Source organism: Phoca vitulina, unplaced genomic scaffold (assembly GCF_004348235.1).
Source record: "Phoca vitulina isolate PV1807 unplaced genomic scaffold, GSC_HSeal_1.0 scaffold46, whole genome shotgun sequence".
Taxonomy (NCBI): Eukaryota; Metazoa; Chordata; class Mammalia; order Carnivora; family Phocidae; genus Phoca; species Phoca vitulina.
The window spans coordinates 2,381,609-2,407,921 of NW_022589749.1; the positions used below are offsets into that span (position 1 = coordinate 2,381,609).

The 26,313-nt window shown below is 47.7% G+C and overlaps 1 protein-coding gene across 1 annotated transcript in view; it reads left to right on the plus strand.

Annotated features, from left to right (window-relative positions):
- Positions 1-310: 310 nt before the first annotated feature.
- The window catches only part of VSIG10 (V-set and immunoglobulin domain containing 10), a 31,569-nt gene continuing 5,566 nt past the window's right edge, over positions 311-26,313 (plus strand). The window contains exons 1-7 of the mRNA XM_032431603.1: positions 311-715; positions 7,097-7,378; positions 15,810-16,112; positions 18,253-18,513; positions 23,095-23,388; positions 25,760-25,870; positions 26,158-26,173. Coding sequence (XP_032287494.1) covers positions 637-715; positions 7,097-7,378; positions 15,810-16,112; positions 18,253-18,513; positions 23,095-23,388; positions 25,760-25,870; positions 26,158-26,173 — 1,346 coding nt within the window. The 5' untranslated portion in view covers positions 311-636. The remainder of the gene's footprint in view (positions 716-7,096; positions 7,379-15,809; positions 16,113-18,252; positions 18,514-23,094; positions 23,389-25,759; positions 25,871-26,157; positions 26,174-26,313) is intronic.

Sequence of the window (26,313 nt, forward strand, 5' to 3'; positions counted from 1 at the left end):
CTTGGCAGCCCGCCCCTCCGGCTGGCCACGCTCCTCCGGGTGCTGCAGCCGGAGCGCCCGGGAGGGGAAGCAGCGGGCGAGCCGGGGCGGGGGTGCCGTCCTGCGGCAGCTGCAGGGCTCTGCCCGGCCCAGCTGTCCCCGCGACTCCGGGCTGCGGTCCCGGGCCGAGTGGGCTCGGGGAGGGACCGGCCTCCGCGCTCCACCCCCGGCCGGGCCGGACTCTGCTCCGCGCGCCCGGGCGCGCGCCCTTTGCATAAAGCCCTCCTCCCCGGCCAAGGTAGAGGAAGTTGGGCTCCCGCCTGGATGGGAGGCGGGAGGGAGTCCCGCTCCTGTTGTTTTCCGCGAGCGGGAGTGGGTGGCGGGCGCAGAGGGCGGGGTGCGCCCTCCCACCCCGGGCCGGGCGCTCCGGAGACAGAATCGCGCCAGGAGCCCAGCGCGGCTCCCACCGGCGGACATCGGGCTCAGCCCAAGCATCCTTCCTGGGGGCTGCGGAGAGTCGGGCTCCTCTGTCGTTCCGAGGACCTGGGAGGAGCACTCAGTACCCCAGGGGCCGGGGCCCTGGGGAGGGGCGGGGCGCACACCCACCCAGCCGGAGCCTGCGTTTCCTGAGGAGCCCCTGCCGGCGTCTGGGGCGAGATGGCCGCGGGCGTCCGGGCGTCCCAGCCGCAGGTCCTTGTCTGCCTCGGGGTGCTGCTGGCCCGCTGGGTCGCCGCAGGTAAGGGGCCGCGATCCGGAGGGAAAAGTTGAGTTTCGCCAGGCAAAGGGGAGAGCCAGGGACCCCGCAGCCTCCCCGGGAGGGTCTTGAGTTTCCTGCTCGCTCGCAGCTCGGCTCTCTTTGCAGGAAGGAATTTTCCCGGGCGCCTGATGGAGGGCAAGATAGCCCTAGTCGCTTGGAGTGGGCAGCCAGCGAGGCTGCAGAGGGCCTGCGGAGAGGGGATGGGAGAACTGGGGAATTTGAAGATGGGAAAATTGGAGAGGCACGTGTAGGGGAGAAAGTGGTTTTTGTTGTGGCTTTTTTGTTGGTTGGTTTTTTGTTTTTTGTTTTTTTAAGCGTCGGATGTAAATTTGCGTTCTGGTTTTACCTGCTGCGCTGGGGCTCAAACTCCAGGCTCCTTTATTTTTCTCTCCTTCCCCTGCCCAAGGTTGAACTCGCTTTACACTTGTAACCTGTGGATTTCCCTACACACCCCTTGCAAGCCGACCTGTTCGGACTAGCACGTTCAAAACCGTGCCTTCCGTCCTTCGCCTTAAAGAAACACAAAACAAAACCTTTTTATTTTGAAGGTATTTCAGACTTTCAGAAAATTTGCCCTTACACTTGACAGGACCTCTTACACTTGACATCTTCCACTTGGCAGAAGGTCTTAAATGCTTCACCTGTGCTCTCCCTCCTAACAATTAGTTTACAGGGTTGCTTACAAAAATATATAGGATATAAAAATATTGAAAAAGCATTTTTGACTTTAATGCACCAGCGAATGTGTGTTTTGTGTGCAGGGCAGGGTGACGAGCAGGGAGAGCGAGGACTCAGGTAGAGGGAAAGGAGATGGGGCCAGCAGGTGGTGTACCTTGCCAGAATACTTGGAGTGTTATTTTCTGTGTTACCCATGCCCACACACACTGCTGATCGGTTCCTGCAGGAATTGCCCCCCCGAGCTTCCTAGCAGCAAGTGCCAAAAGTTCCTAACCCTTAGGCTCTCCTAAGATTTTTTGTTTTGTTTTTAGCAATCATTTAAAGGCAGTAACATTTCCCATAATCTAGGTTTCCAGTTTATCTGGAAAAATCTGATGATCTGGCAGCACAGGGCTTTTCCACCTGGAACTGAGCAGCGGTGACCCCCTTCTACCTAGGGCATGTGACCCCAAATTTGTTTTGCCTCTCCTGTTGTAGTACTTACCCCTGACCCTCTTCAGTTATGGACCTTACCTGCTGGCCCCTGCTGGTATTTGACTTAGTGATCACTGTGCTACGGGGAGGCGGAGAGGACCCGGCTTGCTCTCTCCGGAAGTTAAAGGTGATAGTTGCCGGGGCGCCTGGGTGGCTCAGGTGGTTAAGCGTCTGCCTTCGGCTCAGGTCATGATCTCAGGGTCCTGGGATCGAGCCCCGCATCGGGCTCCCTGCTTGGCGGGGAGCCTGCTTCTCCCTCTCCCTCTACTGTTCTCCCTGCTTGTGCTCTCTCGCTCTCTCTGTCAAATAAATAAATAAAAATCTTTTAAAAAAAAAAAAAAAAGGTGATTGTTCCCTTCCCTCTGGCTGTCTGCAGTGTTTACTGCGCTGTGAACATCAATGGCCTTGGGACATCAGAACCCTGGGTGGAAGTCGTCATTCTGGAATGAACCAGCTTTTAGCCCGGCTGCGGCTCACCACACAGGGACACTGCCTCCATGCCGTGCCCAGCCATTTTGATACCCAGGCCAAGTTCACCTTCGTGGGTAGTGCCAGGGGGCTTCCCCAGCTTGGTGTATTTTTTTTTTTTTTTAAAGATTTTATCTATTTATTTGACACAGAGAGAGCACAAGTAGGCAGAGAGGCAGGCAGAGGGAGAGGGAGAAGCAGCCTCTCCGCTGAGCAGGGAGCCCGATGCGGGACTCGATCCCAGGACCCTGGGATCATGACCTGAGCTGAAGGCAGACGCTTAACCAACTGAGCCACCCAGGCGCCCCCAGCTTGGTGTATTTTTGTTGTTTGTTTTTCAAATTGGGAGTTATCTCAGGGGAAAAAAAATTGTCACTTCACTCTTGACAATGTTCATGCCTGCACTGTCACCTCAGCTTATAAATCCCGGGTCATTCTTGGGAAAAGGTTGGTAGGAAAAAAAATAAGTGTTTGGGTACAATCTCAACTCTGTGAATGATCATATGAGGGCAGCATTGGGAAATGGTTGTTTATATTGTTCCCTCCTTAGGTCCATATTCTGAATTTAAGGTCAGGGGGGAGGCATTCGCAGACCCTGTGGATACCATGTGGACAACTTCTAGTAACACAAACTGTTATGATGTCTTATTGTTTCATCCTGTCTGATCGGGAGACCAGAATAAATCCCTGAGACCCCAAGGATTGAAGACCTCAGTGGCAGTCCCAGCTCTCCCAGCGACTTGAGGGGGCCTTTAAGGAAATCACTTAAGCTTTCTGAACCTCAGTTTTCTCATCTGTGAAATGAGGGCGCACGGGATGATCAAGCATGGAACCAGTGCACCCTCAAGGACCGCCCCTGTGTGTCCATGTCAGACAGACGTCACTAACTGATGACTGTATTCTTTTCCACTGAGCCGGGGCTCTGCCTGCCTCATCTTGAACCCAACCCCTCAGGACTGCCACATCTCAGGACGAAATGACCTCCAAGGTCACCTTTAGCTTCAGTGGCTAAAAAGAATGGAGTGAGCAAAGCCAGGAGGAGTGAAATGCCTTAAAATGGTTTCTTTTGTGATTGTGTCTTTCTACTCCTTGGAGGAGAAGACAATGTTAGCTCAAGTTCCAGAACTAGACTTTTGCCAGGGCTTTTCCAAGTTCTTTATTCATTTGCCAGGGAGCTGAGAAGGGGCAGGTCTGTAGGTCTCATGAACACACACTGCATCTGTAATTCTACAGTTCATCTTCTCTCTTCCGTGGGCATTGCCACTGAGAACTTGGGTTCTCAGGCCTAATTGTTTAAAAATAATTCTCACCTGCTTTTCAAAGTGATTGTTCAGAAGCCTGTCTTGCTGTTTTGGAATCTCTAGCATTAGATGACATTGTCTGCCTTCCAGTGAGTGGCTTAGAGTTTTTTGGTTCTTTTTTTTTTTTTTCCATGTTGTCCTGGGATTTGGGAGTGGTGTGGCCAAGATGAGGAGAGAGCTGGAAGGTCCCGTGGCTCCAGGCTGGCTTCCAATCTTTCAAATGGAACCCCTTCCAACCAGACAAAAGGCCAAAGACCGATCACTGTTACTCTTTCCTTTATAATAGGGAAGGATTTTCAGAGGCAAATGGCAGTTTATTTATTTTTTTACTGCTTTATTGAGATATAATTTACATACCATAAAATTCACCCTTTTAAAGTATATAATTCGGTGGTTTTAGTATATATTCACAAGATTGTACAACCGTCACCACTAATTCAGTCCGGAATATTTTCTTTTTTTTTTTTTTTTTTTTTAAAGATTTTATTTATTTATTTGAGAGAATGAGAGACAGCACAAGAGGGAAGAGGGCAGAGGGAGAAGCAGACCCCCTGCTGAGCAGGGAGCCCGATGTGGGACTCGATCCCGGGACTCCAGGATCATGACCTGAGCCGAAGGCAGTCGCTTAAGCAACTGAGCCACCCAGGCGCCCCGTCAGTCCGGAATATTTTCATCACTCCCCCCGCTCCCCACAAAAAAGAGCAGTATGCTTGACTATTAGCAGTCACTCCTCACTACCTCCTTCGCCTCAGACAAGCCACTTTCCCCAGCCCTAGACAACTGCTAATCTACTTTCTATTTCCACAGATTTGCCTATTTTGCACATTTCACGTAAATGGAATCACACACTATGTAGTCTTTTAGGACTGCCTTCTTTCACTTACTATAATGTTGTCAGGATTCATCCATGCTGTAGTATGCACTCCATTCCTTTTTATGGCCAAATAATATTCCCCCTGGATGGATATACCACATATTATTTATCCATTCATCAGCTACTGGGCATTTGGGTTGTTTCCATCTTTTGGCAATAATGAATAATGCTGCTCTGAACGCACATGTAAAGTCTGTGTAGACATACGTTTTCATTTCTCCTGGATCTACACCTCAGAGTGGAATTGCTGAGTCATGCCGTGACTTTAACCTTGTGAGGAAGTGCCACGCTGTTTTCCAAAGTAGCTGCCCCATTTAAAAATCCTACCAGCAATGTGTAAGGATTCCAGCTTCTCTGCATCTTTGCCAGTATTTGTTCATTTGCTATGGTCTTTGATTTTAGCCACTCTAGTGAGTATGAAGTAGTAGGTGTCCTCTTGTGGTTTTGATTTGCATTGCCCTGGTGACTAATGATGAGCATCTGCTCGTGTGCTTATCGGCCTTCTGTATATCTTTCTGGAGAAATGTCTATTCAGATCCTTAGCCCATTTTTAAATGGTATTATTTATCTTTTTATTGTTGAGTTGTGAGAGTTCTTCATATGTTCTGGATACAAACCCCTCATCAGATAGGTGATTTGCAAACATTTTTCTCACAGTCTGTGGGTTGTCTTCTCACTTTCTTGATGGTGTCTTTGGATGCACAAAAATTTTTATTTTGACAAAATCCAATTTAGCCATTTTTCTTTTCTCACTTGTGTTTTTGGGGTCCTGAGAAACCATTGCTTAACCCAAAGCGACAAAGATTTATTCTTTTTTTCTAAGCATTTTATAGTTTTAGCTCTTACATTTAGATCTATGGTCCATTTTGAGTTAATTTTTATATATGATGTGAGGTAAGGGGTCCAACCTCATTCTTTTGTACACAGATACCCAATTGTCCCTGTATGGTTGTCAAAGGCAACTTATTTTGTAATGAAACACCACTTTTTGCAAAACCCAGTGTATTCACATACTTTGAAAACTTCTGATGTGGTGGAAAGAGAACATTTTGGAGGATAGCAAGAAGTCTAGCTTCTGGTCCCACCCTGCTACTTTCTTACTGTAGGACTTGGAGTTAGCCCACTTTCCTTCTTGGCATCACACCTTTCTCATCTCCTGAGTGTGACAGCACGAGTAGAAGACTCCTAACAGGTTCTGCCGATTAGTCCTGGGCCTGTGGCCTCTTTGTATTTGGACACTGATTGTGGAGAGGGCTGGAAAGTTTTGACACTTCTCAGCAAATGGGCTGCATTTGCTTCTTGTTACCTGGTGACAGTCTGTGCTAGATCAGTCGCCCTTCACACCTGTCAGTCATGAGTAAGCATCAGAATCACCTGGAGGGCTTGTTAAAATGCAGCGCTACCTTCTGCCTCCACCCCTAGATAGGTGATTTATCTGATTTAAATGTTCTGGGGTGGGACCATTGGCACTTCTAATAGCGGTGAGTCCACTCTGCTTATCTGGGCTCTTGAACATGTTGTTCCCTCTGTTGGGAACCCCATCTTCCAGTCTACCTGGCTAATTCCTACCTGTCCATCATATCTCAGTGTGGCCTGCTGGAGGAAGCCTTCCCCGGCAGTCACCCCAGCTGGACTTGGGAGCCCCTTCTCTGAGGCCGTGTCATGATATTTATCACCCTGGATCATAATTGCTAGTTTATTGTCTGTTTTCCCCACTAGACTGTGAGATCCTGGAAGTCTCTCTCTGTTTTGCCCATCACTGGCTCCCCAGTGCCTAACACAGGGCATGCCCAAAGTTGGAGCGGCAAGAGAGCTTTGACTTCCAGGATCGTTTGCACCTGAGATGGCGAGAGCCAGCAGTAGGAAGGTGGGAACAAAGCCCAGGCCCTCTTCCTTCCATCCCTTCTGGATTTCCAGGCAAATAAAACCACTTGGGTTCTGTATCGGTTATTTATTGCCACATTAGTGCTGCATAACAATCACAAAATGGCCGTAAGTACTTATTATAGGTCAAGGGCTGGGGTTAGTCAGCTCTGCTGATCTTGCCTGGGCTCACCCTCGTGTCCGGGCGTCCACTCGGTGGCTGAGGGCTGATCGGGAACGACCTCAGCTCAGACGATTGAGACACCTGGGCTCTGCACATGTAGCTTTCATCCTCCTCCTGGGACCTAACGTGGGCATGCCCTGCTCCAGGTGATGGCAGGAGGCGAGCGTGAGCAAGCCCAGTTACACGCGTGCTGCTGAAGCCTCTGCGCGCATCACGTTTGCTAGCATCTCATTGGCCAGAGCAAGCCACGTGACCCAGCGGAGAGTCCGGGTGGTAGCGCAGAGCCGTCCCGCGGTGAAGTGCACGGATAGTGCGGGGAGGGGGAGGTTTGGGGCTCTCTCTGCGATTGCCATTTACGGCAGGTTCATTAACATCAGCCCTGGCCAGTAATCCGCAGAGTGCTTAAAAACACACACCTGATTTATTTATTTTTCAATCCCAATGCAGAGGGACGGTGCACAAGGGAGGGTGTTCAGAGACGAAGAAATGTAGTAACAGCCTGACCTTTCCTCGTACAGGATTGGAGGCTCTGGTCATTGGACAGGTTCACGAGAACATTACTCTGCACTGTGGCAACGTCTCGGGAGCAAGGGGCCTGGTAACCTGGTACCGGGATGACTCGGAGCCTGTCGTCCTCCTGTCCTACAATTCCAGTTTCCCGCCGGCTGAGCCGCGCTTCTCTCTGGCAGATGCCAGCTCGCTGCACATCACCGCGCTGAGGCCGCGGGATGAGGGCAACTACACCTGCCGGGAGGTCCTGAACGAGACCCGGTGGTTCCGAGTGTGGCTGCAGGTGGCTGGTAAGTGCGGTGGCAGGGCCCTGGGGCCGGCTGGCCAGGCGCTCGGAGCCCTGGGTGGGAGGAGGGCCTTGGAGGCATTCCCCGGTTTCATCCCGGGCTCTGCTACCTACAAGCCCAGTGCCCTCTCACACCTGGATGTTCTCATCTGTGAAATGGGGATGAAAAGAATTCTGGTGTCCTGGGATTGCTGTGACGACTGGATTCTGGTTTATGTAGGTAAAGTGCTCTTAATGGCTCCTGGCGTATTAATTAGCGATTGCTTCCAGCTTGTTAGCATCGTCCTTGCTGTTAATGCCATTTTATTATGCACCAGAGTCAGAGTATATAACATGATGGAGTCAGACTGCCTGAGTTCCTCCTGAGGTTGTGTCACCTTAAGTAAGTAGCTGAAGATCTCAGAGCATTAGTTTTCCTTATTTGTTAATTGGGGATAATACATTACAGACCTTGTAGGTGTAGTGCTCTTATGCTGTGGTGCTCACTCCAGGGCGTGGCGTGAGCTACTATTATATTACATGCTTCACTTTCCTCAAACAGTATCTTACCTGTGGATATACATGCATGAATTTAGAATGGGGGTTGGCGGTCGCCTGGGTGGCTCAGTCAGTTAAGCATCTGCCTTCAGCTCAGGTCATGATCCCGGGGTCCTGGGATCAAGTCCCGCATCGGGCTCCTTGCTCAGCGGGGAGCCTACTTCTCCCTCTGCCTGCTCCCCCTGCTTGCATGCTCTCCCTCCCTCCCTCTCCTTCTCTCTGACAAATAAATAAATAAAATCTTAAAAAAAAAAAAAAGAATAGGGGTTGGCAAACTCTAGCCATATCTGTGGGCTATATCTGGCCCGCAGGCTACGAATATTTTTTACATTTTTAAATGGTTGAAAAAAACCCCAAAGACAAATGATATTTGTGACATGTAAAGATGATATGAAATTCCAGTGCCCATAAAGTAGGCTTTATTGGGACACAGCCACACTCATCCATTTATATCTGATCTCTGACTGCCTTTGGTGCTATCTTGGCAGAGTTGAGTGGCAATGATGCAGGTTATATGACCTGAAAGCCTAAAATATTTACTCTATAGCCCTTTGCAAAGAAAGTGTGCTGTTTACTGGTTTAGACGGATATCCAGGTTCTAGATCCAGAGTGTGTTGTTTGGTAGAAATATACACGTAATCCCTACTGCTTCCTGGTTTCCTCATGTGTAAAATAATTTACTTATTTCTTTATTCAACATATACGCATTGAAAGCCCAGTGCCGGGCACTGGTCAAGGCACTGAGCCACAGGAATGAATAGGACAGACTAGGCCCCTGCCTGCATGGAGCTCACATGCTAGTGGGGGAAGATGGACAGTAAGCAAGTACATGAATGCATCAGGCAATACGAGAGTGATGAGGGCTCTGCAGAGAGTCGAGGTGGGGTCATTCTCTGAAACACTTTAAATTAGGGGGGGTCAGAGAGAGCCTTTTGGAGGAAGTGACATTTCAGCTGACTGATGAGTAAGAGCCAGTTCTGCAGAGATAAGAGTAATTCAGGAAGAACTATATCCAGTGCAAGATGAGTTGAGTGTGGTGTGTATGCAGATGGGGAGAAGCCTGGTGTGGTGGGAGCCCAGTGTATGAGAGGGTGGGACTTGTGTTATGGGTTGAATTTTATCCCCCCAAAATATTCAAGTCCTAACTCCTGGTATCTGAATGTGACGTTATTGGGAAATATGCAGATGTAATCAAGTTAAGATGAGGTCATTGGGGTGGGCCCTGATCCAAACTGACTGGCGTCCTCCTAAGAAGAGGAAAATGCCTGTGAATATGGAGACACACAAGGAGAATATTGTATAACAACAGAGGCAGAAAGTGGAGGGCTGCAGTTGGAAGCCAAGATATGCCAGGGACTGATGACCACCATCAGGAGCCAGGGAAGAAGCAAGGAAGGATTCTCCCCTGCCCTCCCGACACGTTGACTTCAGACTTCTGGCCTCCAGAACTGTGGGAGAATCCATGTCTGTTGTCTTAAGCCACCTCGTTTGTGGGACTTTGTAAAGGCAGCCTGAAGAACCTGACACACCTGGCAAGGAGTTGAGATTTTTTTGTTGTTCCTGCTGTGGGTGCCAGAGGAAACTCCTGGAACTTTAAGCATGGGTGTGGCATTATTTCAGTGACACACACAGAATGTATGTGTGTGATCTCAGGAAGGACTGATAAAAATAGGGAAGTCAGTTGGAGGCACAAGATGTTGGTGGCCAGAACCAGGGTGGTGGCAGTGGCTCTTGGTGAAAATGCACAGCTTCTGAAACGATTTTGGAGGCAGACCAGTAAGATGCTGGTGGATTGGAAGTGGAGGATGAAGAAAAGCAAGGCTTCAAGGACGCTTCTAGATTTTTGGATGGTCTCTAAGGTTTCTGCCAACTCTTAAGGCTTATGGAATTTGGGAGGGCAGTGGTTTTGTGTTTGGGATGCCACAGTTGAACTGCTGAATTGCCAAGAATGAATGTGGGTGTGTTAAAAATGTCACCCATCCTTGCCCAGCTCTGCTCAGTTCCTACTGTGAGCCCATGGACAGCTCACTCCAGCTGCCAGTCATTAATAATTCCTCGTGGCAGTCTCCTCAATAAATGCCTTCTCTTCTGACCACAGAGTAAGACGGCATTACAACTTGTTGCTTTTTTTTAAAACCATCATTCTCTCCAGTTTATGACTTTATCTGCCATTGATTAATCATTGGCTAAGTTTACTGGAGGGTGGATTAGTTTTATTATTGCCCTGTAGGGACATAAATGCAAGGCCTTTTTATGATGAACGTGAACTTGTAGCTTAAAAGAATCACTAAACTCAAATGGCTCCTTGGGGCTCCCTGAGTTACTGTGATGTGATTTGTATCATGGAAACTTCTTCGTTTGGAAACCTACGGTGTCCTCGACTGGTGTAGGCTTGTTTGTAAAAACTAGATGCGGACCTAGTTTGGGCTGCTGTAACAGAAGTAACATAGGCTGGGTTGTTTCAACAACAAACACTTCTGGCAGTTCTGGAAGCTGGGAGGTCCAGTGTCTGGTGAGGCTCACTTCCTGGTTTGTAGATAGGTCTTCTCATTGTGTCCTCACTTGGTGGAGGGCAGAGAGAGAGAGGAAGGGGGGGTCTCTCCTTAGAAGGGCACCAGTCCCATTCATGAGGACTCTGCTCTCATCTCATCACCTCCTCCCAAAAGCCCCACCTCCAAATACCATCATATTGGGGATTAGGTTTCAACATGAATTTCGGAGGGGATACAAGCATTCAGTCCGTAGCACAGATATCCACTGGTTTCCCATGTACCCGAGCCCTCCAGAATCTCAGGTCTTGCTCCCATTCTAGGACAAACCCTGGCAAACACAGACCCCTCCGGGCATCAGGGAGCCCCTTACTGCTCCTCCTCAGACAGTGGCTGAAGGGGAGGCTTTGACATCTCAGATGGGACTCGGCCCTCATTTTGCAGGGAAGATTTTGGAATATGGATTAGGTTTGATCCGACCGCTGTTTCTGGGAGGGGAGGGCCATGTTCTTGCTGAGTGGCTAAGAGCATACACTGAGGTCCAGCTGCCTGAGTTCAAATACAGGTTCTTCTGGCTGTTGTCCTTGTGACACTGGAGAAGTCCCTTGAACTCCCCTCACTTCAGTTTTATCATCTGTGAATTAGCGGTAACCGTGGAACCCAGGCACAGACTCAGTGCGCACGTTCACGGGATTAACGTGCATGGCCCTCAGCACAGAGCTGGGCACACGGTATGCACCTGCTTCACGTTACCTCGACCACCTGGTTAAACAGGTGATGGGATTCCTGTGGGAAAAGTGCATCTCAGGTTCCCAGCAATCAGTTAACATCCAGGCCTTTTGAACAGGACCTTCTGTGTGTCCAGATCTTGCTTTTCCCGTCTTTTCACTGACATGGTTGATAACTTAGTCTCTTAAGGAGAAAAGTTTGGAAACGTTCGAACATGGCCTTGGAAGCAAGGGAAAAAAAATTCTGAGATGTGACGAGTTGTTATCTGTAAGTGACTTTGAGTGTGTGAGTGGACGGAGGTGCTGCTCTTCATACTAGCATTTTGATTTGAAAATGACCCTCCTTCTCCCTCCTTACACCAAGACACAGAGCTGGCTGTAAACGGGCCAGTAACTTCTCCCTCCTTACCGTTTGGAATCTCTGCCTATTGATCAGGGGGCATTTGGTGTCTCTGCCTCCTGGGGAGTCAGGTTTCTCTGGGCTAGGATGATTTAATATGCCTGGAATGGGCACTGCAATGTGATTTTGTTATTCTTCTCAGGATACAAGACTGAACTATATTACTTGTTAATTTAATGGTGTAGTTGAAGAGTCTTGTCCTCCGGATTGGGACCACTGCCCCTGAGGATACAGAAATCCTTTAGTCCAGAGCAGTTCAGGGCTGCCAAGGCTACTTATTTCATTGACTTACCCATCCTCTTCTGCCTCCAAATTGGGGTGGGCAGGAGGTTAGAACTGCGGTGTGTTTACCTGCAGGAAGGCTGGAGGGATGGGCAAGGTAGCACAGACTTGAACACATTCCACTAGACTTTGTTCTTCTTTAGAGATAGCAGCTCTTGTGCACTGGGGAGCTGAGTGAGCAGATGAACCCGTGGAGGCCCGCAGTCAGACTTCATGGTACGTGGTGCCGGACTCTCCCCGTGTCTGTTTTTCTCAGGCCACCCAAGTGCTGGGGGGACATTTGAGCTGGATGGCACATGGACTGTGAGGAAGCTGGTTTGTATCAACCTCCAAGAATCTCTTTGGAGTCAGCTGGGGCTTGGGGGATGGGGAGTGCTCCCATCTAGTGAGTGATGCGGCCGTTACATCAGGAAAGGCCAGGAAGGGGCCTCAGAAAAGTCCCATGTTCCCTGACTAATTGGGTTCATCTGTTTTCCCTCATTCTATGATGCTGATGTGCCTCCTCACAACCTAAGGTCCTAGGGAAAGAGTGTGTCAGGCACACTGAAGAAAGATTGTTGGTTCCCTTCAGAGAATGGAGGATCCTTGCCTGGAGATTGATTACCTTGAGTCTTGCCAAGTTCATCTGAAGCAGAGATGGGTGCTTATAAGAAGCAGAAGACCTCTGGGTTCCAGCTCTTTGGATGGGAACAGCAATCACTAGGGAAATTGGGAGGCAATGGGGTTGTTGCACGTGTCTCTATGTTCAGTCTCTAAAAGTGGTATCAAAAAACTCTCTGTGAGATCCCCAAGGATCTTATCCCACTCTAGAACTATAGGTATGCCCACTGATGAGCAGAGACTACCTGGTACAGTCTTAGGTCATTTTCAAATCAAAATGCTAGTATGAAGAGCAAATGCCTGATGACAACTTTTCCTTTCGGCAGAGAACCCAAGACACGGAGATGAGAATCTCCCATTTTGTGGGTCCCTGAGTTGTAAGTCAACCCTTTGAGACCCTTGACTGGCCAAACTATGTTTATGGAGGGGAAGGAAAGAAGTGACTTGTTCCTACGTCAAGAATGTCTGCAGAGAAGAGGACGGCAGTGGCACTGGTAGATTGTTCTAGAACAGGAATCCAACTTTTTCTGTAGAGGGCCAGATGGTAAATATTTTAGATGTTATGGCCCAACTGGTAAAGTCGAGGATGTTATATAAAAACTTATATAACAAGAGCGAAAACACATTTCTACTTTTTTTTTAAAAGATCTTATTTATTTTGAGAGAGAGAGCGTGAGAGCACAAGCAGGGGGGAGAGGCAGAGGGAGAAGCAGACTCCTCGATGAGCAGGGAGCCCAAAACGGGGCTTGATCCCAGGACCCTGAGATCATGACCTGAGCCCAAGGCAGACACTTAACCAACTGAGCCACCCAGGCGCCCCTATATCTGTTCTTTTCATTTCATAGGAAAGACAAGAGAGAATGAGAGCAATGGGCACTTGTCCAAGGTCGTCTCTCTGTAAGTGGCAGTAGGATTTACACCAAGGTCTGTGAATTCAGAGTACAAGCTCATGACCACTAGGCTAAGGCATCCATCCAAGAAGGAGCCGAGAATTCAAACTACAATAACCAAGGCCTCAGACCTCAAACCTTTGTAACCACTCTGTATTTTTATTTATTTGCTCTTTTATTTTTGTCTCCTCTCCATCTGTCTCTCTGAGTGATTGCCACCGTCACCCTGCAAGCAAAAAAGGGCTGGTGGGCTTCTCTTCGGGAATATATATCATGTGGGTGGAGAGAGCAGTGGAAAGGAAGGAAATGGGTACCTCCTTCTGGTAGTAAAGTCAGAGCAGGGGAGGAAGCCCAGGGAATCAAGAAGATGGCATCAGCTTTAATTAAGAAAGCAGACCCAACCCAAGGGATTTATGTGAGCTGTAACCTCTGAATGCTTAATTCAGGAGGCTTTTAAGGTTCTCTCATTTGATTTATTTTTCTGATCCTTCCACCTGTTTCTTCTCATCCATTCCCTGTATCCAACGCTGTTTTCTTGCTGAGAATTGTGTGGTCAAGAGCCCCTCCCAGCCAGGTCCTGGCGGTCCCCACGGTCCATGCCAGGCCACCGTGGCCCTGCAGACCACAATTCACAAGACCCAGGCTGTCTAATCTAACGCACTGCCTTTGCCGGCCCGGGCTTTGACTCTCAGTACTACAGAGATGCCCTCTGCTTCATTGGATGCCTGCCTGCTGTGGGCACGTCCTATTACCTGCTGGTCCGCATACCTAACCAGCTAGCCAGCAACAGTAAATGGTACCTCCCAAACTAATGGCATAATTTTTTCCACAGACCCTCTATGGGAGGTGACATGATTCCAGCAGATCCATGCAACTATTAGGAGCCAGCCCCAACCTGAGAAGCATATTGTCAAGAATATTGTCCGGGAAATCCACCATTTCTATAGTTATACAATGGCCTCAGACATAGGTGAAGTAGATGCTGTACTTTGAGGGGCTCTGGGAGAGCCTTTTCCTTCCTGGAATAATTTTTCCCACCGGCCTATTTCTATTTAAATTCTTTTGGTCAAGCATTGCCCTTCCTGGATTCTTCTTTTTAAAAGGGGAAGTCTCAGGGTGCCTGGGTGGCTCATAGGTTAAGCATCTGCCTTCGGCTTAGGTTATGATCTCGGGGTCCTGGGATCGAGCCCCACTTTGGGCTCCCTGCTCAGCAGGGAGTCTGCCTCGCCCTCTTCCTCTGCTACTCCCCCCTGCTCATTCTCTCTCTCTCAAATAAATAAAATCTTAAAAAAAATAAAAGGGGGAGTCTCTGGGTGAGGTAACACACTCAATGGCTTTAGTCTAAATAGATATTAGTTATATTCCTTTCATCAAAAGAGATGCGGCATCTTGGGTGCCCTGGGTACCAGCCGTGGGAGGTCATTTCTGGAGATGAGAAAGAAGTTCAGAAATGTCAGGGGGATGCAGATAAGATCCAGCACTTAACAAGTGCTTCCAACGTGACCGACGTTGTTCTGAATGCTCTACCATACTCACTGAATTATCACCATAGCCCCCTGCGGCAGGTTCTAGTATGGCCCCCATTTTACAGATGCGGAAATGGAGGCTCAGAGAGGTTAAGTAATCTGCCCAAGGTCACACAGCTAGTGAGTGGAGTCCAGAGTTGGGCCTGGAGCCAACGTATCTTGTCTTTCAGTGTGAAATTGTGCTAGGACTCTCCAAGCCCACCCTGAGGCTCAGTGATTCTCTAGGAGAAGTCCTAGGACTCAGCATGTAATTTGATTTATTACAGCGAGAGGCTACAAAGCAAAATCAGCAAAGGGAAAAGGCACATGGGGTTAAGTCCAAGGAAAACCAGGAGTGAGCCTCCAAGAGTCCTTTCCCAGGCGCGTCACATGGGACATGCTTAATTCCTCCGGAACAAGTTGTGGCGACACGTGTGAAATGTTGTCTGCTGGGAAGCCCCTTAGACACCCAGCACCCTGGATTTTCACTGGGGGCTAGTCACATAGGCACCCTCTGCCGAGCACATACCAAAATTCCAGACTCCTGGAGGGGAAGCAGGTGCTCAGCTTAAACCACACTGTTTGTACAAATGGTTCAGGCCCAGTGAGCCTCAATCTCGTCAGCTCTGGGAATGGCAGAAACCCTCCTGAAATCCACGCTGTGGTCACCAGCCAAGGCCAACCTTGCAAGCGGGTCTGCTGTGTTCACTCTGTTAATGCACAGGTAGCCGATCCACTCATCAGTGTGTCTGAAAAGGAGTGATTTGCTTTTTTCCCTTTTCTATAAGGCTTGAGCCCCCCACCCCCAATAAATCCACATTTATCTCAGGATTAGAATGCATAGGGGCACTTGGCATAGCATTTATCACATAATAAGTGTTTGATAGATATTGTCATCCTCACTGGCTGCTTCCTGCTCATTTCTGTGTCTGTTAGATCTGGTAAGGAGCTCAAGTTAACTCGTAAGTAATTAATGCTTTCTCCATTCCCCCTATCGTTCCCAGGCGGCCCCTGTGAGGTTGAGGTCAATATCTCCAGCACCGGCAAGCTCCCCAATGGCACCGTCTATGCAGCCAAGGGCTCCCAGGTGGACTTCAGCTGCAGCAGTAGCTCCTGGCCTCCACCGATGGTTGAATGGCAGTTTCGGGCCCCAGATTCCAGCACCGAGCCCTTTGGAAACAACCTGACAGTCAGCTGCTTCACTCTGCTGCTCATGTCACAAAACCTCCAAGGAAACTACACCTGTTTGGCCACGAACATGCGCACTGGGAGACAGCGAAAGGTGACCACCGAGCTCCTGGTCTACTGTGCGTAAGAAGCGCTCCCCTCCCCCCTCCCCCACGTCCTCACCTTGACCCTTCGTGAACTGCATGTTTGTGCCTCTTCCTTTTGTCTACAAAGGCATGCCTGCTTCACGGGTCCTAACGTGCTTCTGCGGCTCTCTCAACACACACGTACACACCCAGCACTGTGTGTCAGAGAGGGACTCGCTGCTAGAAGCTTGCTGCTAAACAGGGTTGCAGGAGAGTCCCTGTGAGCCACAGAAGGAAATTAATGCCAAGCCTCATGCTTGCTTTTTTTTTTTTTTTTAATTGAGGTGAAAGTACAGAACAACCATTTTCAAACTTACGACTCAGTGGCATTTAGTACGTTCACAGTGTTGCGTAACCACTGCCTCTGTCTAGTTCCAGAACATTCTCATCACCCCAAATGGAAATCCCATTGCCACTGAGCAGTGACTCCCTCTTCTCTTCATGGCTCCCTGGCAACTGCCAGTCTGTGTTCTGTCTGTCTGCTTTTGCCTCTTCTGGATGTGTCGGGTCAATGGACTCATGAAACACGTGGCTTGTGTGACCGGCTTCTTTCACTTAGCATCATGTTTTCAAGGCTCATCCATGTTGGAGCAGGTGTCAACACGTCATTCCTTTCTATGATTGAGTTAATATTCCATTGTAGGGAAAGACCACAGTTTGTTTATCTGTTCGGCCATCCTCATTCTGTCCATGAACTTGGGCCCTCTCGCACTGCTAGGAATCAGCAGTCCACAGACCTTTATTCTGGGGGTGAGAACACAGCAGATTCCTTGGATGAAAACCACTGTAGACATGTGGAGTGTGCTCATAATCCATGCTAATGAAAGGAAGCTTCAGAACAACAAATTAGTGAACGGGATAATAACACCTTTCTTAATTCATATGTTATTCGGAGCCTTTATAAGTCTCTGTGTTCTGTGTCATAAATGACATTTATTATTTATGAAGTCATAGGTGCTTGTTAGAGGAAACAGATGAGCGTAAAGAAGAAAAGAATATTCTAACCATCACTTTGGTGTAGTATCAATAATTTATCTTGTAGATGACATGTATCTACCCATCCATGTAAGATCCAAACTTATTTCTATTTATGCATGTTATATAAAATATATAAAACATACATATATAATACATAATACAATATACATATATATCCATAATATACGTCTGTACATATACAATATACATATACACATACAATATACATAATATATATACATAATATGTATAAATGTGTAATATATACTTATATTGTATATGTATATAATATATACATATATACATATAACATGTATAATGGAGGCGCCTGGGCGGCTCAGTCGTTAGGGGTCTGCCTTTGGCTCAGGTCGTGGTCCTGGGGTCCTGGGATCGAGCCCCGCATCTGGCTCCCTGCACAGCGGGAAGCCTGCTCTCCCTCTCCCACTCCTCCTGCTTGTGTTCCCTCTCTCACTGTGTCTCTCTCTGTCAAATAAATAAAATCTTAAAAAAAAAAAAATGTATAATGTATATACATATAAAGTATACAATATATGTATGTATACATATTATACATCTATAATGTGTGTGGATTTTCATATATAGTTACTAACACATGAGTTACATTGGATTTCCAGGTTTGTAACTTGTTAAATCTTTATGTGTTTTTAGTAATACATGTACATAATAAAAAGGAAGTGTATGTTAAGGGTGGGGATGAATCCCACCTGGACCTCCCCCTGGGGACCAGCACCGTCCAGTAGAACTTTTTATGAAGATGGAACTGTTCTATTCTGTATGGTCCAGTACAATAACCACCCACCACATAGGGTTCCCGAGCCCTTGAAATGTGGGTGGTGTGATGGAAGAACTAAATTTGTAATGTAATGTAATTAATTTAAATTTAAATAGCCACATTTAAAGGCCACTGTGGCTAGTGAGAAATGCAAAGGTAATCGAGGCCCACAACCTTGGAGATTTAACACTCAGCAGAGGAAATCGGACTATTGTCACACACTAATTTGTGCTAAGGAGCTATTTCAAGGTATGCTAACTGGGCGTGATGTTTCTCTGATACCCCAGTTCTGTAATCCTTAGAGCCAGCCCAGTGGTGATCTCCGAGTCTGCGACTAAGCCCACATGCTCTGGTGTTTTGCAGTCCCCCCTCCATCAGCCCCTCAGTGCCGGGCAGAGATGTCACAAGGATCACTCATGCTGCAGCTCACCTGTCGCTGGGACGGGGGATACCCAGACCCGGACTTCCTGTGGACAGAAGAGCCAGGAGGTGTGGTCGTGGGGACGTCAAAGCTGGGGGTGGAGATGCTGAACCAGTCCCAGCTGTCAGATGGCAAGAAGTTCAAGTGTGTTGGGAGCCACATAGTGGGACCGGAGCTGGAAGCCAGCTGTGCGGTACAGATCAGTGAGTCCGGCTTGCCTCGTCCCGGGTTGGGGTCCACCCGTCTTTATTCTGAGAGAACCGTTTGCAGGGTCTGGGAAAGAAATCCCAAGATAACGCAGTGAACTGAATTGTTTCTTCCTTTGCTTTGTGTTTCCTTCCTTTCAAACGTTAAAGATGCTTAACCAAGCTTCTTGGTTCTCATCCAAGCTGTTTTCCACTCTTGACAGATACTAATTAAGCACCTGCTAGGTGTCAGGTACTGTTTCCAGGTATTGGGGATGGAGTGGTGAACAAGACGGGCGTGGTTCATTTAGTTATGTAACAAACACCCCCAGAATTAATGGCTTACAACAACACATCATTTATTTATCTTATGATTTCTGTGGGCCAGGAACTCAGGGCACAGTGGGTTTGTCTTGGCTCCATGATTGCTGGGTCTCAGCTGCAAGACCTGGTTAGGAGGGTTGAAATTGTCTGAAGGATCTACTTCCAAGGTGCTCACCCACATGCCTGGCAGGTTGCTTCCTCTCCATGTGGGCCTCTCCACAGGGCCCCTTAACTGTCTTTACAATATGGTGTTGGCTTTCCCCAGAGCAAGTGATGCAAGAGGGAGCAAGCCAGGCCGACGCTATCCTTTCTCTGAACTACCTAGCCTCAGAAGTCACATGGCATCCCGACTGCCTCTTCTGTTCGTTAGAAGTGAGTCACAGTCTGGCTCTACTTTCAAGGGGAGTGGGTGGAATTGGGCTCCACTTTTTGAAGGGAAGAGTGTCACATGATTCCTGGACGTGTTTTTGAAACCACGACCACTCGTCCTTCATAGATTCTTCTGTGTGGGGGTGGGGGTGAGAGGAAGACAAAATCCAAACACAAATAAGGTAGGCTCAGATAGTGATAGTACTTGTGAAGAGGATGAAATGGGGTGTGTGAAAGAGTCTCTTCTAGGAAGAGGGCCACTGTTCCTCAGGGGCAGGGAGGTCTCCTTGTGGCGGTAGCGTTTTGAGAAGAGACCTGAAGGATGGGAAGGAGCTGGCTGGGTGGGCTGAGTGTTCCTGGCAGAGGAAATAGCAAATGCTGAGGCCCTGAGATGGAAACGTACTTGGCATTTGACGAACTGAGAGAAGGCCAGTGTAGCCAGAGGGCCGTGCATGAGGTATCCATGAGGCTAGATGGCTGTTGTGGGTTGAATTGTGTCTCCCCAAAAAACATCTGTTCAAGTCCTAATCCTGGCTACCTGTGGATGTGGCCGTATTTGGAATAAGAGTCTTTGCAGGTGTGATGAAGTTAAGATGAGGTCATACTGGGTTACGGTGGGCTCTATTCCCGCGACTGCTATCCTTACAAGAGGGCCATTTGGACCCAGACACACGGGGAGAATGCCACATGATAACGGAGGCGGGGACTGTAGTGATGCCTCTGTAAGCCCAGAATGCCCATGATGGCCGGCGACCGCCGGAAGCTAAGACAGGCATGGGATGGTGTCTCCCTCGGGAGCCTCCAAAGTAGTCAAGCCTGCTGACACCTTGATTTCAGACTTCTGAGTTTCAGAGCCGGGAGAGAATGGATTTCTGTTGCTTCAGGCTACCCGGTTTGTGGTGCTTTGTGATAGCAGCCCTGGGGATCTAATACAACTGGATGCAAGGACCAGAGAGTGTTGGGTTTTGTTGGCCGTGGGGAGGATTTTCCTCACGGCCTGTCAGGATAATTTACCTCAGAGGGGCGGCCGTGGAGAGCTGGCCTGCTGAGAAGAGAGCCTTGCTGTTCCAGGAGGTGCTTGTTGTCCCAGGCAAGTGGCATTCACATGGCTGTCCCTTCCCCACTGACTCATTCAGCAAACATGTCCCGAGTGTCTGATCTGTGTCCGGTACCTGGCTGGCCTCGGGCAACAGAAGGGACAAGGCTCACTTTCTGCATTACAACAGGGCTTGGCACATGATGGCCCATGGGCCAAATCCAGCCCAACTGGTAGTTTGCAATTTTATTTTTAATGAGATATAACTCACATAACATGAACTTCACTATTTCGAAGCATATAATGTGGTGGTTTTTCGTACATTCACAACGTTGTACTTAACCATCACCGCTGTCTACTTCCAGAACGTTTCCATCACCTCACAAAGAAGCCCTACCCACTGGCGGTGACTGTGTGCGAGTACTTCGTTCCCAGGATTTCCATCGACGTGGAGTGTTACCATTAAATCATTAATTTTTTTAGACTTTTCCTATTTGTTCATTAGGACGTGGCATAACTGTTTTAATTTGGGTTTCTTTGATCCTGGTGTGGTTGGCAATTTTCATATGCTTCTTGCGTCCCTATATATCATCTATGAATTAATCTGTTCATATCTTGTCCGTTTTTCTATTGGGTTCATCTTTTCCTATTATTCCCTAAGAGTACTTTATATTAACTTTATCAGTTAATTTCATAGAACTGTCGTGCCTGTCATAGGTATTCTTCTGTCCTCCTTGGCTCCTAAACTACATTTGTGCCTCATCCCTGCTGTGATCCACAGTTTCTGATTTTGAAGGGGTCACCTCTGTCAGTCCTGCTCTTTTAGGGTTTAGGGTTTTCTTTGCCTGTTTCCAGATCATTCACATGTTGTTTGTAAGCCTCGCAATAGCCTGCAGGTTAGACAGGACGTTTTGTAAGTTGCAGATGTGATACGGTGTGAACCGACTTACCCAAGATTCACCTAGCTTGTAAGTGATTGAAGCCAGCACTTAGCCCAAGCTGGGCTGACCCCAGAACCCTTGCCTCCCTCGGGGACCCCCTTCCTTGGGACCTAGTCTGGCGAATCTTTTTGGGTAAGAGCTATGTACTTAGCGTGGCACCGGGTCCCGTGGAGGAATACCGAGTCCTGACCTTTGAAGGACTTAAAATTTACTCGGAGAGAGAAGTCCGAGAACCATGAAATAGGCAATATCAATAATAGTGACATTGATATTTACTGAGTGCAGAGCATGTGCAAGGTGCTGTGCTCAGTGTTTTCCACACGGTCTCTGCTTGTTCTCACAATCACCCTAGGAGCTGAGTGCTCACCTCACGGATCGCTAGGGGAGACCTCACAGTTCCCTGTGTCCAACTCAGATCAGACCCCAAGGCCACAGGGATGCTGCATTGGGAGCTGTCTAGGACAGACCTGTGATAGACAGACTAATGCTCCCCCTACAGAGATGTCCATGTCCTAATCCCTGTGACTTTACCCTACATGGCAAGAGAGACTTTGCAGCTGGGATTAAGATCTCGAGATGGGGAGATTATCCTGGATTATCGGGGTAAGCCCCATGTCATTACATGGGTCCTTCTAAAAGGGAGGCAGAAGGGTGGGACTCAGTAGCAGGAGACATGACGACAGATGTCAGAGGTTGGAGTGAGGCAAGGAGGGGCCAGGAGCCAGGGAATGCAGGTGGCTTCGGAAAGCTGAGAGAGCGAGGAAATGGATTCCCCCCCGCCCGGGGGCCTCCAAGAAGGAATGAGCTCTGCCAACACCTTGATTCCAGGCCCACAGGATCATTTCCAACTTCTGACCTCCAGAACTAGAAAAGAATAAATCTGTGTTGTTTTAAATCAGTTTGTAGCAGTTTGTTACAGCATCAATAGGAAATGAATATAGCTGCCTCATTGTCCCCTCGAGCACTCCTGGCAGGCTGTGCGCCCATTCTTTGTACGAGCAATGTGGCTATGGTGCGTGCAAGCCTGGAGTGTAGATGAGGAATGTGGGCTACAAAAGCCTGGCAACTTGGGCTTACAAGAGTAACCAACTCGGGGCTCCAGGGTGGCTCAGTGTCAGTTGCGTGTCTGACCCTTTTTTTTTATGAAGATTTTATTTATTTATTTGACAGACATAGCGAGAGCAGGAACACGAGCAGGAACACAAGCAGGGGGAGTGGGAGAGGGCGAGCAGGCTTCCCGCTGAGAAGGGAGCCCGACTCGGAGCTCGATCCCAGGACCCCGGGATCATGACCTGAGCCGAAGGCAGACGCTTAACGACTGAGCCACCCAGGTGCCCCACATGTCTGACTCTTGATTTTGGCTCAAGTCACGATCTCAGGGTTGTGAGCTCGAGCCCCGCATCCAGCTCCGTGCTCAGTTGGGAGTCTGCTTGGGGTTTTCCCTTTCCTTCCTCTGTCCTTTTCCCCGTGAGCGCTCTCTCTCTCCCTCCCTCTCTCTCTCAAATAAATAAATAAAATCTTAAAAAAAATTTAAAAAGTAACCAATTCATCCTGGTTTGCCCAAGACTTTCTCAGTTTTCTCACTGAAAGCTCCGTGTCCCAGGAACCCCCTCAGGCTTCAGCAAACTAGGACAGTTGGTCACCCAAAATCCTAGGGGCACCACTTATTTGGTTGTGTGACTTTGAGCAAGTAACTTAACTTTCTCTGGGTCTCAGTTTCCTTATCTGCAAAATGGGGTAAGAAGTTTAACAGTGCCTAGCCCACAGTAGATGCTCAATAAATGTTAGCTTTTATTATTACATGAGACCAAGTGCAGGACAGAAATTCCTGGAGTTGCTTCATCAGGAAGGTAGTAATATTCTTGAAAATCTCAGGCCATGGCTTGAGTCTCCCTGAACATTTGTCTTTCTTTACCTTCTGATCACCAGGGAGCCCCTCCCTTCTCTCTGAGCCCATGAGGACTTGCTTCGTGGGGGGCAATGTGACGCTCACCTGCCAAGTGACTGGAGCCTACCCCCCTGCCAAGATCCTGTGGCTGAGGAACCTCACCCAGCCTGGGGTGGTCCTCCAGCCCAATGGCCACTATCTCATCACGCAGAATGGCCAGATCTCCAGTCTCACCATCCGCAACTGCTCCCAGGCCCTGGATGAGGGCTACTACGTCTGTCAGGCTGAGAACCCTGTGGGGGTGCGGCAGGTGGACATCTGGCTGACCGTGAAAGGTGAGTGAGGGCAGGGGCCCCAAAGGAGGACGGTGAGAGCTTCAGAGGACCAGGCACCAGCATGGGGACAGTTTGGTTCTTCCCTATACGCGGGTCACTGCCATTGGGGAGAAGGCGTATCTGCTTGACTGTGACTTGATAAGGTGGAAAAACCATTATCCAGTCGTAAATCTCTAACATTGCATGGGGATAAAAAAAAAAAAAAAGAATTTATGTTGGGGCGCCTAGCTCTTCCATCGGAAGAGCATGCGACTCTGGATCCCGGGGTCATGTGCTGGAACCCCACACTGGGTGTAGAGATTACTAAAATAATAATAAAATAAAACTTAAAAAAATAATAATTTGTTACATCCCAAAGAATATATATATTATAAATATAAAATACATAAAAAACAAAAAATGTAAGTCGTGAAGCATAATAGCAAAATGCACACCTGAGAAACTACCATCCCGCTTAAGATACAGAGGGGTGCCTACAATGCTGAAGTTATTTGTAGGTAGTGTGGCCAGATTTAGAAAATGACAACAAAGCTAAAAACAAAACAAAACAAAACCAGGATGCCCACTTGAATTTGCATTTTAGAAAAACAAAGCATTTTTTAGTGTAAGTATATCCCACATTTTCCATGGGACATACTTATTCTAAAACAGGATTCATTGTTTATCTGAAATCCAAATTAAATGGGCATGTTGTATTTTTTTCGGCCAACCCTACCTCTAGACCCCTTTCCAGTCTCATCCTGGGCCTCCTGAAAAAGGTAAGCAACTATCCTGAATTTTTTTATTCAAGAAAAATTTTACTACATGGTGAAATCCTTGCTGTTTCCACTCCACATTTTGTTCCTAGGGTTTATTCATGCCAGCATGTGTAATTATACTTGGTACCTCTTCACTGCTGTAGGATTTTCTACTGTGTCGTGGTTCCACAACTAAGTTACTAATTTTCCTGCTGATAGACTTTGGTATTGTTTCTGATTTTGATGTTGTTGTGATGAGCAAAAGTGTTGCCATGAAAACCTTTTACCCAGCTCCTTGTGTACACATATATAGTAGGTCCCTAGGCAAATATTTCTCTAGGATATATGTAGAAGGAATAGAAAGGAAGGGTTATGCACATTTGTATCTTCCTGGGATAATAGCAAATTATTTTCCAAAGTGGTCGTACCAATTTCTATTCACAGCAGCAGTATTTAAGAGTGTTGAATTGTTCTGCATTTTTGCCTTCAGGCTTTGTGATTTTTGCCCATTAAGTACATGTAAAATGGAATCTTACTGTTGTTCTAATTGGCCCTTCTCTGTTACTAAGAAGATTGAGCATTATTTCATATGTTTGCTATTTGTGTTTCTTCTGTGAAATACTCACTGTGTCTTTTGACATTTTCCCCTTTCTTACAGATATGTAGGAGTTCTTTAGAAATTCTGCATACTAATTCCTTGTTAGTTTTACATGTTACAAGTATCTCCTTTTAGCTTGTTTGTCTTTTTTTGCTTTCTTTTTGGTATCCTTTGATTAGCAGACATTCTTACTTTCATGTAGTTAATTTTATGGATCTTATATCATTAGCAATTTTTACATCTCAAGAAATCTTATCTCCCCCATGGCCACAAAGATACTATCCTATACTTTGTCCTAAAAAGTTTTAACATTTTGCCTTTTACAGTTAAATCTTTAATCCATCTAGAATTGATTTTTGTGAATGGTGTGAGGTGTGGGGATTGAGTTTCTCCCCCGCCCAAATTTGGATAGCCATCGATTCCAGCACCATTCTTGAATAATTCCTCTTTTACTCACTAATCTGTCATCTATCAAATTTTCTTTTACGTGTAGTCTGTTCTTGGGTTCTCTATTCTGTTCCATTCATCACTACTGTTTATCATGGGACCGATAGCTCACCCTCTTCATTTCGGTGGCCTTATAAACAGTCTTGATGTCTGGAGATTTTAACCTTCCAGTCTTCCTTTGCATCACATGCTTTCCACAAACTGTCTGAGGTCGGGAAATGAGATACTTATCTTCTTTATGGAGAGGTCATATGCCTTGCCAGATATCATGGAACCAAAACAAAACTGAGACCCAGGCAGAGGAAGGGAGCTGTTGCTCTTTGACCAGCACGTGAAAGAATCAATGGAATGAATCAGTAGTGTGATTTGTCGGGGCACCTGGGTGGCTCAGTCGTTAAGCGTCTGCCTTCGGCTCAGGTCATGATCCCAGGGTCCTGGGATCGAGCCCCGCATTGGGCTCCCTGCTCGGCGGGAAGCCTGCTTCTCCCTCTCCCACTCCCCCTGCTTGTGTTCCCTCTCTCGCTGCGTCTCTCTCTGTCAAATAAATAAATAAAATCTTTAAAATAAATAGTGTGATTTGTCTTTGCAGAACCTTTAAATATCGGGGGACTTGTGGGCACCATCATGAGCCTCCTCCTGCTGGGACTGGCTATCATCTCAGGGCTTATGTTATATTACAACCCCGTGTTCTGCTGGAAAGGTAAGGATTTCTTGGGTCCCTTCGTTTACCTTTGAGGCTTCTTGAAAGGGTGTGGGTGGGGGAAGGAGGCCCCGGTTGTGCTCCTACCCAAGGTCCCATTCTATAGGCTTCTTGACTGGGGCCGGATGTACAATAATGAGTCACTTAAGTACCATCCCTGAACACCCTGTCACCTGTCATGTTGGGTCAGTTTTCTCATTTCTCCGTTTCTTTTGCAAACGTTAGATTAAAAACTTTGCTGAAGTGGATGTTACTGGATATTAATTTTCTTTCCTTTCTCCCTTCAGTAGGAAGCACTTTCAGGTGAGTGTTCCTAGAATCGAGTCAAAAACCCATTTCCGTGGTCTGTCTTCCCTGCTGTTTTTGTTTTCTCTGTAAGAGCAATACTAGCAGCCGCTGTGGAGGACCCACCATGTGCCGAACACTGGGTGGAGGGGCTTCGT